This window comes from Takifugu flavidus, chromosome 21 (genome assembly GCF_003711565.1).
Source record: "Takifugu flavidus isolate HTHZ2018 chromosome 21, ASM371156v2, whole genome shotgun sequence".
NCBI classification, from domain to species: Eukaryota; Metazoa; Chordata; class Actinopteri; order Tetraodontiformes; family Tetraodontidae; genus Takifugu; species Takifugu flavidus.
The window spans coordinates 8,732,194-8,747,524 of NC_079540.1; the positions used below are offsets into that span (position 1 = coordinate 8,732,194).

At 49.1% G+C, this 15,331-nt stretch overlaps 3 protein-coding genes across 6 annotated transcripts; all 3 read left to right on the forward strand.

The window, feature by feature from the left end:
- Window positions 1-1,094: 1,094 nt before the first annotated feature.
- Window positions 1,095-3,401, forward strand: fam8a1a (family with sequence similarity 8 member A1a). The gene is made up of 5 exons (XM_057021357.1): window positions 1,095-1,531; window positions 1,835-1,955; window positions 2,034-2,157; window positions 2,394-2,533; window positions 2,623-3,401. Exons 1-5 carry the CDS (start codon window positions 1,192-1,194, stop codon window positions 2,765-2,767), a joined length of 870 nt encoding a protein of 289 aa, XP_056877337.1. The 5' UTR covers window positions 1,095-1,191; the 3' UTR covers window positions 2,768-3,401.
- A 709-nt stretch (window positions 3,402-4,110) lies between these two features.
- LOC130518607 (transmembrane protein 196) lies at window positions 4,111-11,742 on the forward strand. Of its 4 annotated transcripts, XM_057021353.1 has the most exons (6): window positions 4,398-4,731; window positions 4,804-7,951; window positions 9,379-9,435; window positions 10,465-10,600; window positions 10,897-11,015; window positions 11,089-11,742. In XM_057021353.1, the coding sequence occupies exons 2-6, from the start codon at window positions 7,787-7,789 to the stop codon at window positions 11,158-11,160; spliced, it is 549 nt and encodes a 182-aa protein (XP_056877333.1). In that variant the 5' UTR covers window positions 4,398-4,731; window positions 4,804-7,786; the 3' UTR covers window positions 11,161-11,742. The 4 variants fall into 4 exon arrangements, 3 of the variants coding, with proteins under 3 accessions (XP_056877332.1, XP_056877333.1, XP_056877331.1); XM_057021352.1 differs by lacking the exons at window positions 9,379-9,435; window positions 10,465-10,600; window positions 10,897-11,015; window positions 11,089-11,742 and adding an exon at window positions 4,111-4,330 and having other exon boundaries at window positions 4,576-4,731; window positions 4,804-7,314; XR_008948079.1 differs by lacking the exons at window positions 9,379-9,435; window positions 10,465-10,600; window positions 10,897-11,015; window positions 11,089-11,742 and having other exon boundaries at window positions 4,420-4,731; window positions 4,804-6,538; window positions 6,572-7,314.
- Window positions 11,743-12,520: 778 nt separating this feature from the next.
- polr1f (RNA polymerase I subunit F) lies at window positions 12,521-15,079 on the forward strand. The gene is made up of 4 exons (XM_057021326.1): window positions 12,521-12,848; window positions 13,156-13,297; window positions 13,724-13,932; window positions 14,016-15,079. The coding sequence occupies exons 1-4, from the start codon at window positions 12,547-12,549 to the stop codon at window positions 14,500-14,502; spliced, it is 1,140 nt and encodes a 379-aa protein (XP_056877306.1). The 5' UTR covers window positions 12,521-12,546; the 3' UTR covers window positions 14,503-15,079.
- The last annotated feature ends 252 nt before the right edge of the window (window positions 15,080-15,331 follow it).

A 15,331-nucleotide genomic window follows, 5' to 3' on the forward strand; every position in this document is an offset into this window, starting at 1 on the left:
GTCTTTAAAGAAGAAGAAAAGCTGTGTTTGCATGTAGAGGAGGGGTTCATCAGCTGACTTGCTGGCAGCTTTTGAATTAAATCCGTTTCCGCAGCAGCTTTTCCAGAATTTCTGACCCTAATGGCCCCAGTGTGCCAGACCACTGATTTGGCTCGGCCACCCTCCCCACATCACCAGGCATCAATGAGGAGGAGGGAGGGATGGAGGGAGCAACGGGTGGGGTGGGGTGGGGTGGGGCGGGGTGTGGGTACATTCACAGCTTTTCATGCATCAGGTGTTACCTTACCATTCCAACATTCCGGCGCACCATCAGCAAGCCGCGCCCGCACGATGCAGGAATTTCTGCTTTGAGAATACATAGAGGACAATTTGCTACAACAATAAGTGGTTTTATTTTGCAGCCAGAGCTTTAGGTGGGTCAGTAAAGTGACGCGGATCGTTAACCTCATCGTGGGCGTGCGGGGCCGCAGATAATGGCCTCTTCTGCCCTCTAGTGGCCGGTGTGAACCATTGCATCAACGGCAGAATCCAGCAAGAGACAGGAGCAATAAAGTTTAAAAGGACACCAGGTTGAGTCGTCCATTGTTCTTGGTTTTCATTGTTTCACTTTTGCTTTGCTGCAGTGTGACTTGCCCTTTGTTCTGCAGTCTTTGTACTGATTAGTCTTTTTTCGGCTTATGTGCTGTATTGTTCGACATTACACGCTGTTCCTAAGGAATTACCCTCATAAATAAAGCATTCAAAAACACGAGTCACCTTATTTAAACGGAAAACTCAGCCAATGTCATTTAATAAGCACCTAATAAAATAAGTGACTAGTGTATTGAACTTCTGTGAGGATTTAAAATACTATAATGAAGGAAGCGGCTTTAAATGGATTTTACCATTAATGACAGCAGGGGAGACTGATATTACATTTCCCCTAAACTTGATAGTTTTCCACAGCTTTTCTTCAGCAGACATCTTGGTTTAGGTAAACTACATTATTTTAATCAAAGGAATTGTCCTAATCTACAAAACCGTCGGGAAGAAGAGTTTTCAACACCGGCGCAGGTTTCAGAAACCCCCGTATTTACAGACATTTAGCTAAGCTAGCGCTGTGCCGCAGAGCAACCGGAAACAGGCTGGACTCCACCGGGGCGACGGAAGATCTGCCCACCGGGGTAAAGAAGCCCGAGCACCGCACCAGACATGTCTGCTTCTGCCGGGAGCGACACCAGCCGTGACCTCCCCGTTAAACCGCCCCAGACCTCCGCGACCACGGAGTACTGCGCGACGTTGCAGCGCTGGATCTGGCAGTCGTACTGGGGCTACGCCGGCTGGCAGAGCTGGCTGTGCCTCTCCGCCTTCCCTCCGCCGGGGACAAGCGCCCCCGCGGCGGGCGCGCACGCCTCCGCCGCCGGCCAGCAGAGGTTCGACACCCGGAACTGGTACAGCTACCCGGTCCCTGTCAGCTCCCCGGCGTCCCCGGCTCATCCAGGCGGTGCTGCGAGCGGGCGGAACCAGGCCCCCGAGACTCCGGCCCGGCCAGGTGTGTGATGGAAAGCTGTTTATTCTGTCGTAATCTGGGTCATGGGTTCTTAAACGGAAACAAGCTTATACGCTTGTACTTTAAACTCTAATTACCGCTTTTAAGTTGGAAATTGTGCCGCAGAAAAGGTCCGTTACTGCATGTTTTATGGCAGTTTAGTTCATATTATAACGCTGGATAATTGCCCTGTACGGGGGGAGTCAACCGGAAAGATCAACAATGAAAGTTCAGACTCATCTGGATCATCTGGTGTGGAAAGGAGAAGCTTTCCAATACTCGTGGACGCCCTTTTTCTGTCTCCAGGACAGGAGTACACCATTCCCTCTCCTCTGCAGAGGTTCCTGGCGGAGACGGTGGACTTCTTCATCCTGTTCTGCGTGAAGGCCACCATCGTGCTGTGGATCATGCACCTGAGCGGTATGAAGTGAGTGCAGGGCTTATTACGCTGCTTTGAAGGGCTTTGGACCCTGCTGGGGGAAGACAAACCCTCTCTCCTCTGAAGGGACATTGCCAGGTTCATCACGCACTTCATCGTGGAGGAGATCGACGAGAACACGTCGATGGAGGACCTCCAGAAGATGATGGTGGTCGCCCTGGTCTACAGGGTGCTGGTGTGCGTCTATGAGGTGCGTCCATGAGCCGTGGTCGCGTCCCTCCTGCGGCGCTGCGTCGCGTCCCGCAGGGGACAGTGATGCAACGTTGCACGAGGAGTTGCCTGAGGTGAAGTCATGCAGCAGCTCCCTGGTGGTGCGTCGGGTGTCTGGGTCCCCTGTGGGAGGGGGGGCAGCTCCGGGACGCTCCCCTCGGGCCGACGCTTTATGACCCCTGGGTCTGCCTGTTTAAAATGTTGTTGTCCAATCAGACGCTCTGCATCTGGGGCGCGGGCGGCGCCACGCCGGGGAAGTTCCTGCTCGGCCTGCGGGTGGTGACGTGCGACACGTCCACGCTGGTCCGACCCAACCGGGTTCTTGTTGTCCCCGCCTCCAGCGTCTCCCTCTCCGCGTGAGTGGTAGACGCCAGGACATAAGCGAAGACCTGGTCCAAAGACGGAGCGAGTCTGCCCGTAACTTCCTGTTCCGTCTCGTCCGCAGGTCCACGGTTCGGGCGCTCAATAAGAACTTCTCCATCGCTTTCCTCTTTCCCGTCTTCATCACGCTCCTCTTCTTCCAGCACAACAGGACCGTGTACGACGTGGTGGCGGGGACCATTGTGGTCCAGTGCCGGGGGGACAGGTAGCCCCGGGTCGGCTGGGCGGCCCGATATGGTCACGTTTGAAGGGCGGTCAGAAGAACCGAGCTGCGTTTTTATTTATTGGTTCAGTCCATAAGCTGTTTGGAAACCTTCTCCAGTATTGAGTGTTTTATTTTTGAATTGGATCCTTGTGAATGTTTTCCTGTATTTGATCATATAGTGTGCGTATTAATTCTATTTCCTTTATATAAGTTCCTTTAAACAGTATATAAGTGCATAAAAAGAAGAGCTTTTAATTCATTTCAGTCTCTTTAAATTCTTTTAATTTCGGGTTCAAGATGAATTCAAAACACTCCATAAATACTTTTAATATATCTCCATATGTTTAGGGTTTTGGGGGAATCTTGTGTTTTTTCTTATAGAGACAATAAGATTGGTTTGCTGATAATGAAGTTTATTTATAGCTCTTGTTGATGCCTGTTGATTTATTGATGCAGAACAGTTTTTTATCTGCGCCGCATTGACTGTTGCAGCGTTACGTCTCCACTTATGCAAATTCTGCTAAAATTGTAAATAAATAACTATTTTGTTTGTGCGTAGTGCCTAAATGACGAATGACATTTGAAAAGGTTGGCAGACTTTTCCTTCACATCTAAATAAAAATATTTTGAATAATGCATCAGTTGCTATAACACTTTCTTGCCACAAGAGGGAGACACGATTAGCTCCAAGTGATGGAAATACCAATAAAGTAGTTGGTGGGTGTTGGAATTGTTATTTAATATTTTGGGACGTGCAAAAGGATACATGTTTATATTATCTATGTGGTGAAGACTGATGGAAGCATTGAAATCATTTTGATTTGGTGAAATAATGCAGAAAATGAGTAATGCACAAATTGTCCTGACAGTTTGCGGCCACACGAGGGCGCACGAGACCAGATACGGCATGTAAAGGAAACCATGAAGAAACAGGTTGAGTTGATGGATGTTGGAATAATAATTTAAGCCTTTTGGGACATGCAAATTACATATGTGACACAGCATCATGGCCGCGTTCAAGTGATTGTTCAGATCTTAAGAAGATGACTTGCACTAGGACTCCTTTAGTCATAAAACAGTAAAAACTGAGTTACCTTCTGACAAGAGAACCCCGGAGAACCGCAGGGAGGACTGAGATGAATAAACGAAATGATTGAGAACGACTCTTCTAATACAGTTGTTTTACCCTTAATCTGAAGTCTGACTCGTATGTTCACACTTAATGTTACAGCTTAAATTTTGGCTTAAACCTTTTTTGCAGCTACACACAGCAAAACACACACACGCGTGTGCGCTTGGGCGACAGATGTTGCGGTCACAGCTGCTTACACGTGCGTCTTCTTGACGTTCACACCCTCCGAAGCAACAATGCTTGTGAATTGCAGGACACTCCCAACAGGTAGCACTCTTCAGGTGACAGCTGACAGGAACGACTGCAGCCACGCCGCTGCTGTTATATTTGTTATATTTGTTTACCACCATTACGATCCAGGACTGTAGCCATGGACACCAGTGTGGCCCCAGTATGACTACGCGCTGTTGGTTTTCAGCTCACAGTGGATACAAGGTTGTGGCACAATTTGTTCAGCAAGGTGTGGTTTTGTGTAGTTTGTGTAATAGACTCTATTGTGTGCAACTATCTCAGAGCATGATGAGGTGATGGCTATGTAGACTTTACAACCAGTTTGACTTTGGATCACATTCTCTTTCTTCCAGAGCCTGGTAAAGTTATTTGTGAAAGCCGGTTTGACTGTTACGGGGGGTTGTTTTTCTTTCTTTTTTTAATCTCAAACGTGTCGCCTCTAATAAAAGTGAGCTCTCAGGAGAGGAAGCGCTGGCTGAGTTAAGGTGGGGCGGATGGGACTGAACCACCTCCAGAGGAAGAGAACAGCCACGTTCAGCTCCGCAGACCTGTGCAGTCCGGTTTCTGTCGCTCGCCTTCCAGACGGGATTTGAGTCCAGCTCCAGGTAACACGATCCTTTTTTTGAGATTGGTGAGTTTTCAGTGGCGATAAAGCATCTTTGGGATCTGTCTCGCAGGGTTCTAATGGCGTCCCTCATGGTTTGGAGCGTCACCATGACAGTCGTGGTCGCCCTGACTGGACTCATGTTGTTCCTGTACAGTAAGTCCGGTGCTCCGAAGACAGGTGGGGGGGCGACGCCTGGAGAAACGGCCAACGCCACCGCTTTAGTGGCACGAGAACAACGCGCCAATTCAACCGTGGCGGCCAATCAAAACACGCCTGAGACGTCGTTCCGGCCCAGAATCAAAACACTGGATTTAAAGGACTGTGACTCTGACAGCAGCGGCCGGGCCCATTGCGGATCCTCATCCACGGAACCACAAGGACCCGCGGCTCACAGGAGAGTCCACGACGACCTCCTCACCTTTCCCCCCTCCAGATTTCCCAGGGACGCCCGCTTTAACGCGCTCCTGCCTGCAGGCCAGCGCCAGATGTTTGAAGGGATTTTCCATTTAAATTTGACCTACAGGAGGGACAACGAGCTCCACGTTCACTGGAAACTGAATCTGAGGCCGAACCCGGATGGACCCCAGATGGAACCGGTGGCGTGGATCAGGGAATCGGGTCGGAGATGCTTCAGAGAGCCCAGGAAGCGCATCGACGTGGGCGTCCTGCAGAGATCCTCCAACATGTGGGCCGGCCAGAACTGCTTCATGAGAACCAGCAGCTGCCAGTTCTACCTGCGTCTGCACCGGGATTGCGTCACAGAGCCTTTCCGTGGTGCGAGAGTTCTGGCCGGGGCGAGAAGGAATTCCGGGAATGTGGCTCCATTCGTGCCCTCGGTTTACACGGGCGCCGTGCCCGATGCCGCCAAACTGGCCGAATTTCTGCTGAGCCTAGACCCAGAGCACAGGATTTTGATGAGCTTCTTCAAGTGGAAGCTGTTTTATAACGGCAGACGAGGCCGAGCCGAGGAGAGGGTCGCGTTCCTCTGCCAGGCGTGAGGTCGAGCGAGGAGGTTAGAGGTCGAGCGAGGAGGTTAGAGGTCGACCAGACATGGCGAGCAGCAGAAATGAACGTTAGAGCCACGTCACACGTCAGGGTCAGCGGCTCGTCCCTCTGTTTCGACCGTTCGTGCTGTCTGTCGGCGTTTTAACACTGAAAACACAACTTATGAGCACTCGATAAGACCCTTCAATTCGTTTTAATAGTGCACGATTTTGGCGGGTTGGCGGCCATATTTGGAGAAAGAAAAACGTCTTTATACTCTAGTTTTTGCTGCTTCATCGACAATAACAACAATAATCGTCAGATTCTAATACTGCGACGTGTTTGTGATACAGGAAACAAGTTTCCCGTGTGTGTGTGTGTGTGTGTGTGTGTGTGTTGTGTGTGTGTGTGTGTGTCACACTCTCTGAGGTGTGGCTGACAGCTTTTGTCCTCGAAGCGAAGGCTCAAAGAAGCTTTCATGACAGCCGGGATTATAGGACAGTAATTGTGCACGTTCCTTTCTCGTGCACAGGCCTTTTCAAAAGAAACTGCAATAAGATGCTGGTTCGGCGTCTCCGGCAGGTGATGCGAAACTCACATTCCACAAAAGGGGAAAATTGAATCTAGTCCGGTCGGGGATTTAATCTGGGGGGGAGAGAGCGCAAAAAATAGCCCCGAAGAAGAATTAGGGGAGATGCTGCTGAGAGGCAGAAAGATCTGATTTCACTTCAGGAAGAGGAGCTCTCACTTACCGATGCAAGTGCATGTTTGCTCTGAGGTGTGTGTGTGTGTGTGTGTGTGTGTGTGTGTGTTGTGTGTGTGTGTGTGTGTGTGTGTGTGTGTGTGGTAAATAGTTAATAGGAGGCTTGAAGCTGCTGCAGAGCCGAGCAGGGACCCAGGGCGAGGGGGAGGTCTTGTTGCTGGGACGTGGACCCCGCTGGTCCATCGGGCGCCACCTTTGACTCCTGCTTTGAGCGCTCACCCCTCACGGGAGGCGCGAGGCGCTAATGGAAGCGCGCGGCATTGATTTCCGCTGTAATGAGCTCATCTTTGTGCAACGTGAGCTCGGGAGGGTCCGACTGTCAGAAAGAAAATAGTGATTAAAGGTGTTTGGACCAGATTAAGAGAGGACGGCTGGCGGGGCGCGCACATGAAGAGGAGGTTCGGATCTCAAACTGGGCTAATCAGGCTGGTGGTGAGGGGAGGTCTGACTCCACCGGTTTGGATTTCATCTTTATAATAGGCCTCGGGGGGCACCAAGGCAAATCCCCTCCTTTCATGGATAATAAGCCCCCCCCCCCCCCCCCCCCCCGAACAGCGCACCCTTCAGCCCACACTTGAGGAATGTGGAAAACAGGTCTTCCTATCTGGGTCCAAATACTAGACTTGAGTGCAGATTTATGACTCTGTATTTAATACAATTAATGCCATTGGTGACGTTGTTTCCTGTTTGTTTGTTTTAATTTTGCTGTTTGCTTCGTGCTATGAAACTAAGCGACTCCAGCGTCAGATGAGCCGGGGTCACTTCCGGGTTAATTACAGGTCAAAACACCAACGACACCCTCAAATAAACGGAGACGAAATCGTGGAGATGCTACAGCTGCTTTCTGTGGTGTTTTTTTTTTTTTTTTTTGGATTCCACATTAATTTTTAGAATTCCATTTAATTTATTTCTCATATTAACTGATATCAAATCAAAAGGCTTCCGTTTTATAATTGGCTGCATGGTTTGAATGTTTCCACACGGAGGCGTTATGGCTCTGGGTGGTTCTGGTGCGTGTGTGTGCGTGCGTGTGTGTGTGTGTGTGTGTGTATGTGTATGTGTGTGCGCGCTGCTTAAGTACCAAGGACAACACCAGACGCGCTCTCCAGTTAACAGAGCAGGAGGAAAACAAAACTTCCAGCGTTCCCAGTTGCTTCCGAACTAAATCCCATCGTCGCGCACGCCCTCGGGCACGCACGGACCGAAGGCGGTGAAGCCGCGTCGCAGTCGGATCCGCCCGGAGCGGAGCGGAGCGGAGCGGAGCGGACTCTCCTCCTGCCGGCGCAGGAGCGATGCCCGGGGCGCGATGTGCTCCAGCCGCAAGATCCTGTGGAGCCTCCTGTTCCTGTCGGCGGCGGAGGTGGGCCTGGGGGTGGCGAGCATCATCCTGGGGGCCGTGGGCATCAGCCGGGTCCGGGGGCAGCTCCGGACGCAGCAGGGGGACGCCTCGCCCGTGTGGAGCGGAATGTGTGTAGGTCACGGGAATGTGGGGGTAACTTCTGTCCTTTCTGTTCTTCCTTTCCCTCCTCTGGCGTCGTGGAATTCTCCAAATGAAATCACCTTTTCTTTGTTACCAATTTATTCTGTTGGGACGCGATATTAAACTTTATAGGACAACTTAAAATAGCGACTTAAACTATTTATAAAAATGTTTTTTTCTTCTTTCTTATCTTCTATTACTGTTTTGCTACGCAGGTTTTAGGAACAAACAAACCCCGTCAAGCTTGAACCCTTAAGAACGTACAGATTTTATTTAATTGCAGGCGATTTAAATGATACAGTCGGAGCTCTGCTCTCAGATTTATTTGGGTTTCACTTCCGTGCGTCAACTAAACGAGATGCCGATGAGAGCTCCGTAAGCTGCTGCAGTCATTTAGTCTCCACATTCATCCCTCTCTGCTGGAAGTAGAGATCAATTTCCTTCACTTGTGCTGGACCGGACCGGACTGGGAGTTCAGGCTTTTACGCTAATATCTAACTTCCTGTTCTGGCAAGGCCGCTCCAAGCTTTAGATTCTGCTCCGGAGGGGAAAAGGGTGGCTTAAAGTTATTTTTGGTAGATGAAAACAACCATCTTTCTTCATTATGACTGCTAGTTTGTGTGTGTGTGTGAGGGTGGGTCTACTAAGGTGTTACGCAACGCCTGTTTATCAAGAGGGGCTGATCAATGGATGGATGGATGACCCGGTCAGATGCTCAGATCAGCCACAGATTGTTGCTTCTTCATCACAGCGGCGGTTCTGAGCTCCACCACACAAAGATTAGTAATGACTGATAGACAGAATCTCTTAATATTGGACTTTATGCGCTAGTATAAAGGCTCTGGGTTGGAGGTGTCCTGTTCACCGTGCATTCCTGCACCTCCCGTGACCAGGATGAGCACCGAGCAGCTGTTAACAGAGGGCGGAGGGATATATATACTGTAGAGATCTATACTATTGATAGCAGCGGCTATCCCTCTGCCCTCTCGGCTAAGAATTAATGTCTCCTGTTGGTGGAGAAAGCAGAAGTTATTCCTCATCTTTTTCTTCTTGGAACGACACCTGTTGTCACATATGTATCAAAACTTTCCAGGAGCATTGAAAAAGCATTGAAAACCCAAACCGATGATCCAAACACTGACGGATAAAAGGTCGTTAATCTTCCACAGGCTTTATGATCTTCAGCATTTAGCTGCGTTAACATTACAGGTTGGCCGGCTCGCAACTTCAGCGCCCCCTGGCGGGCAAGACACGCTAATGCAGGCCTGGTTTTGCTCAGTCCATAGGTAGGTGGGACTGATCTGGTTAAATCTATGCAGGAAAGACTTCAGATGTGAGTTATTAACCAGTTAGAACATTAACATAGGCCCCGGGAGTGAATCAATTCACTTTTTGATGTCACAATCCTCTCTTCATAGTTTCTGGTCTGCGGGTTGTGCGGAGTGCTGTGCGCGTGGAAGAGGACGGGTCTTATTGTAAGTACACCCGCTCGCTCTACTCAAAGACACAATGTTTCAAATGATTTCGCCACTTCATGTCTTCATGTTCTCCACTGAAGCAGCTACTATCTATCGCTGTCAGCTGTCAAACGCAGTGGAAGCGATAGTCGACGGTGACACCGTGCGCTGGTGCCTCGGTCAGAACCCGTGATGGAACCGGAGGAGACAAGCAGTCACTTCTCTGTCCGTCCTCCTCTCCATCTTTAGTTGCTCGGCGATCACCTCGCGGTGTGTGCGCGGGTCCTCGGGTTTCTCTCCCTCTCCGACTGGCTCCTGCAGGCGGAGCGCTAATGATGGATCAATGTCAGCGCAACGATGTGCTGGAACGGACGCACCTGCCCTCTTTACCCCGGTGCCTTCTGCCTCGCCCCTATCTACCCCTCAGGGCTCTGATGCCCTCCACCTTCGGGAATGTCCGACCTTGCCAGCCTGCGGGAGGGTGGGGGTGGGGCGGGGGGGTTAGAGCATTAGGTTATGGTTTGACTACGGACTCCTTTCCTCACTTAACCGGTTAATGGCTGAAACTGGAGATGCAATTTGCCCATGTTTTTGTAGGCACTAAAGGCATCAGCACAACAAAAAAGTACCTGAACACACACACACACACACACACACACACACACACACACACACACACACACACACACACACACACACTTTAGTGTGGAGTAGAATTGATTTTTCCATCGAAACCAGCAGGAGTGGGATCCTCTCCAGAGATCCTCTCGTTTCTCTATAGTTGATTACGATTTAAATGAGGCAATCCATCCCAGAATGATTGATGAAATATGGAGACTGAGACAAGGCATCGCTGGATAGTGCAAAAAAGAAAGATGGAGGGAGATTCCCAAGCATTCCGGAGAGCAGAGGTTCGATGGCGGTCCAGTTGTGGACTGGCCTGTCCGGGCTGGTGCAGCACTGGGCCCAGTCACCCTCCATAACTCACTCATCACTAATCTGTGCATCGTCTTTGTTTGGTGGCACTTCTGCCCTTCTGCCCCCCAGATGATCCTATTCTCAGCGTGCTGCATCTGCGGGCTGATCGGTGGGATCCTCAACTTTCAGTTTGTCAGAGCTTTGAGCAAGCGTCCAGACTCCGCCAGTTCCATCCATCTGGCCGCCATGACTCTGGCCTGTCTGGGTAAATCCTCTATCAAAGACACTAGCGCCCCGTCATCGTTGCAATGGGGCGGCGTCTTTTAAGAATCCAGTCTTAGGAACCAAGTAAATTTAATCTTTTAATCTTCCAGACACACGATTTTGTACCATAATCACTTTTGACGCCCTCACTAGGACTAATAGCGCCACCTGGCTTTTAAAATTTGCTGTCACTTCAAGTAAAAAGTCCGGCGCAAACAATATTTAAAACGTTTCTTGAATTGACGGCTGGACAAAAGATTTCATCCTCATTTCCCCACCTTATTTCCAACATTCCAGGGATTACCTCCTGCACCTTATGCACCTGGCTGACCTGCCGTCTGGCCTCCTCCGAGCAGCAGAGGATGTTCCACGAGAGGGAACACTCGCTACACCACTCCCACGAGATGGCTGAGAAGGTCAGTGGTCAGCTGAGCAGGGAGCGGACTCTCCACTGGCTTTGGTCACCTCACTCTGTCCTGCTCCCTACAGGAGATCCTGGACAACTCCAGCAATGGAATTCCGCAGATTTCCTACAACGGGCATGCGACGGAAACACCGTGACTCCGTTGTGCCACTGAAACGCTGACGCAGAAACAGTTTGCGGAGCTCCTGCTGTCAGCGACAACAGAATATTTCCTGCATCCTGCAGAAAACAGAAGCCAATCACAGGAGGTGAAGGGTTCTATTCCCCGTGAGCCCGCTCCATCCAACAGGAATCGTGCTTCTCCGTTCTTATGCAGACCTGAATCCAATCCAACACTAACTCAGGTGGCACAGGGCCGCGTGACATCCGATGACCTTTAGGTGACGAGGAGGGAGGACGATAATGAGCAGGAAGAGCAGATTTCACCCAGTCAGGCGCCTCAATGTGACAAGCACAAACCAAGCATGCGAGCTGATTAACTTGCTTTGAAGCTCTACTTCAGGCTAAATGTTTTATATGTCTTCTCATGTGTCCATGAACTCTGGATCCCCAGAGTATCCGTGGATAATTGAATGCTATGACCAGACATTACAGGAATGTGCAGTAGCTGTACTGTATATCCATGCTTGGAATCTACCTGTATCTCTATAATATACCTACTGCACATGTATTTTTATAACTGCTTCTTACAACGTTGAATTAAATTAAGGGTGAGAAAATGAAGTCGTTTAAATGATTGCAAAATATTGCGATATTGGAGCTGCGTTTGAAAGTTACTGCCTGCATGTAACAAGTCCAAAAGTCTGGACAGCTCAAGACGATAAAGTTGTCGATTAGACGATCATCAGAACACGCTCAATGATGCTAATGGCAGGAGAAGCTGCAAGGAACCCTGACTGACTAAGAAACAAATGTCACTGTTTCTCTATGAGAGAACAGACATAGCAGCCCTGGAGAGGATCTCTTCTGCTGCACGGTACATGTGTGTGAGTGTGTGTGTGTGTGTGTGGAAGAGAGCAAGACAGAGAGGAGGGGAGAGAGAGAGAAAGTGCTGAAATGTGTCACTTGCTATAGATGCTCAGTCATCAGTAACACTAGACATTCCATGCAAGCATACTCTCTCTCTCTCTCTAACTGACAACTGAGGTCACCCTGATGATCTGGATCTGTCATTAAGATCCCAGCACAAAATCAATGATCACATCACGTGAGATGAGGCATGCACCACCCTTGCAAAAACACCTTTATTATTTACATAACAAAGGGCATGTTGTCACGAGAAAACGCCCTGTCTTTTCTTTTTTCTTCTCAATTGTGGTTTATATTTAAGTGTAATTTAAAGTAATACTATAAAAAATAATTTGTAAACTTGATGAGTTTAGTTATTAAAGTGGTATTTACAATTTCACATGTGTAATCACGTTCTGATGTAATTTCACCGCCTGCGCAGTAGGCGGCAGAATCGGGCACTTTTGACAAAACGGAACTAGAAAAACGCTTGACTTCCGGTCTTCGTAAACAACATGGCGAACCTGGAGCATGCTGAGGGCGAGCCGAAACATGAGAACATGTCTGTGGAAATCTCCGCCGGGGCTTCTCCGGACCAGCCCCCCGAACAGTCGCAAGTAATCGCCCCAGAGGCGGACGCCGTCCTCAGCTCCATCCCATCGTTCGCAGCCGCTTCCGCGCTCCTGTCCGCGCCGTACTCGTGCCTGGTGCTCAACACGCACCGCAGGCACGTCACCCTGCCGCCCGTCTACCTCAGCAAGAAGAGGTCGGGCATCCGAGGAGAGCTGCAAACCCAACTGCTCAAGTTCTCACAGATGTAAAATTCATCTTTTTTTTCTTGAAATCGTCCTCTAACTAATGACCCCGTGAAACCCTATTAAACTTAATTAAGAACTAGTGTTTTGGTGGCTTACGGAAGTCATAATTCGGGCACTACAATGTTTTTTTATTGGACTGAAAATATCCTAAAATTGTATAGCACAAGGTTATGCTGTTTAAATGTAGAGGATGCACAGTCATGTTTTCGGTTTTATCTCCCTTTTTATGCGAATGGTGCAGTGTTCACAATAAAAAAATATCCTATCATTGTTTTAATAATCACCCTGCTGTGTGTTCTCTCGCAGTCTAAAAGGAGTCCCTCTGGCCTATGACAACATCCGGATACTAGGCCAGTATGGGGACATCATCAACGATAGCGGCTACATCCACATGGACATACTGGCGGATTTCATTCTCTTTCAGCCCAGGAAGGGACAGAAGCTGCTGGTGAGACTCACAGTCTTATCGTCCATTTCAGTTTTGTTGTGGTACTGTTGGGAAGTTTGGAACCGTACAAGGCAGAACAACAGAAATATGTGTGCCAGATAAATAAAACCGATGCTGTGCAAACTATGGCTTTCCACCACGAGAGCCAGGAACTTTGAGGAATTACTCGGCCCCCGTTTATATCTGAAGACTCGCTTCAGGAGCTTTGGGATGGGCCTGGAATGCTGAACCTTTCTGACTGAGCATGTCTGACGGCCTCCGCAGCTGCAGGCATTTCTGACATTTGCTGCATTGGCACACCAATAAATAACAAAAAATAACTCACTGCTCTGATTTGAATAGTTGCACCTACGAAAATTGTGACGTGAATCTTTGCAAGGGTCTTTTTCTTTTAGCCGTTATCTTTGAATCCAACTCTGCTCATAGGGCAAAGTAAACAAACTCGGGGTCAGCCACGTCGGCTGCCTGGTGCACGGCTGCTTCAACGCCAGCATTCCCAAACCCAACCTTGTTCCCATGGAAACATGGCGCGATGCAGGGCCAAGAATTGGAGCAGAGCTGGAATTTGAGGTGACTGCGCTCGATGCCGACACTGTGGGGGTGCTGCTGATCCGCGGACGGCTGGACAGGACCAGGTGAGTTGTGTGGCTCTGTGGGTCCCTGTGTGCGAGTTTATTCTTTGATTACAGATGACTGTGTGCGTCTGCGTGTATCTCAGGGTGCAGGAACTGCTGGCTATTGGTGAGACCTCAGAGTCCAGCATCACCGTAGACCAACCAAACCCATCAGACACTGAAGCAAATGGGGAGTTGAACCTAGACCCCACAGACGAGTGTACCGTTAAGAAAAAGAAGAAGAAGAAAAATAAGATCAAAGAGGAGACAGAAGAAGTCACAGATTCTTCCTGCATCCAGCCGGACGCCAGCGCGACAGAACTGAAACGGGCGGTGAACGACGAAAGCGGAACTGGTGAGAAAAAGAAGAAAAGAAAGAAAGAAAAACATCTGAAACCGGAGGAGGTGAAGGACGAGGAGGTTCAGGTGTCGGTCATGGAGGTCCACGGCAGTGACAGTGGTTACCAGAGTGACAAGCCGCACAAAAAGAGGAAACACGAGCCCGCCGCAGATATCACATCGAGCGTCGGTGATGGTCCTGAGCCTAAAAAGTCAAAGAAGAGGAAAAGTGGAATTGAGCAGATTGCCTAAAAATAAGCAATCCAATCCCGAATGTATTGCTTCCTTTGCATATCCCACACATCAGGATCAACCCTGCAATAATAAAGAATGTGCTTGTAAAAGTACAGACAGTTTTAGCTAGCAAAGCCCGTCATGTTTGTCTCAAGTTGCTTGGAAACGGCTCTCGCTATAGTGCAGTTCCGATTCTCACCTGCAGGGGGAGCAAAACATTTATTCATGTTTGGGTTACACACATTAAGGGTTCCAGCGTCCACTCCGATAAGAAAATAAACACAATGGTCTGGTCCGTAGCCCGGGAAGGAGGAAGACAAGACCGCCTGCCTTATTTAAACAACCCTGTTTCCCCATGTGCCTTAGTTGTGTTAATATCCAGAACGCTCTTTGATGTTTACATCTTTCTGGCTCAGTTGTGTCCAGAAGTTTCATTCACTGTAATGGATGATGTAAAAACTAGAGGCAACTGTTAGTGGTGTCTCATCCTGTTATTTCGCAGATTTCATACTGATGTTTGTGGTCTTTAATGGGCTGAAAACCAATAAAAATGGGTCTGAAATATTCAGTGCATATCCCACATGAAAAGGAACAATCCCATTTTTGAATACAGGGGCTTCTTGTTAGATTTTATGCTCATTTTCCTCACAAAACTAGCTCTTAAATGCTGGGCGTTAAGTGTCAGGTGATAAAAGTGCTGAGAGACAGCCTAAAGATCTCAGTGTTTTCTTTACCTCCCACCCCTGCTCATCGGTGGGGAGCCTCATAAACTGTGAGGTGCGAAGAGTTTGAGGGCTTATCAGGAGCTGCAGATAAGAGCCGTAATTAACTTGGCTCGTCGTCATCG

Excerpts from the sequence above, each read along its gene's own strand:
- fam8a1a (XM_057021357.1), top strand. The coding sequence starts at position 1,192 with ATGTCTGCTTCTGCCGGGAGCGACACCAGCCGTGACCTCCCCGTTAAA. Across the intron at positions 1,956-2,033 it reads ATGCACCTGAGCGGTATGAA|GGACATTGCCAGGTTCATCA; the intron begins GTGAGTGCAGGG and ends TCTCCTCTGAAG. Across the intron at positions 2,158-2,393 it reads TGCTGGTGTGCGTCTATGAG|ACGCTCTGCATCTGGGGCGC; the intron begins GTGCGTCCATGA and ends TTGTCCAATCAG.
- LOC130518607 (XM_057021352.1), top strand. The coding sequence starts at position 4,811 with ATGGCGTCCCTCATGGTTTGGAGCGTCACCATGACAGTCGTGGTCGCC.
- polr1f (XM_057021326.1), top strand. The coding sequence starts at position 12,547 with ATGGCGAACCTGGAGCATGCTGAGGGCGAGCCGAAACATGAGAACATG. Across the intron at positions 12,849-13,155 it reads CTGCTCAAGTTCTCACAGAT|TCTAAAAGGAGTCCCTCTGG; the intron begins GTAAAATTCATC and ends GTTCTCTCGCAG. Across the intron at positions 13,933-14,015 it reads GGACGGCTGGACAGGACCAG|GGTGCAGGAACTGCTGGCTA; the intron begins GTGAGTTGTGTG and ends CGTGTATCTCAG.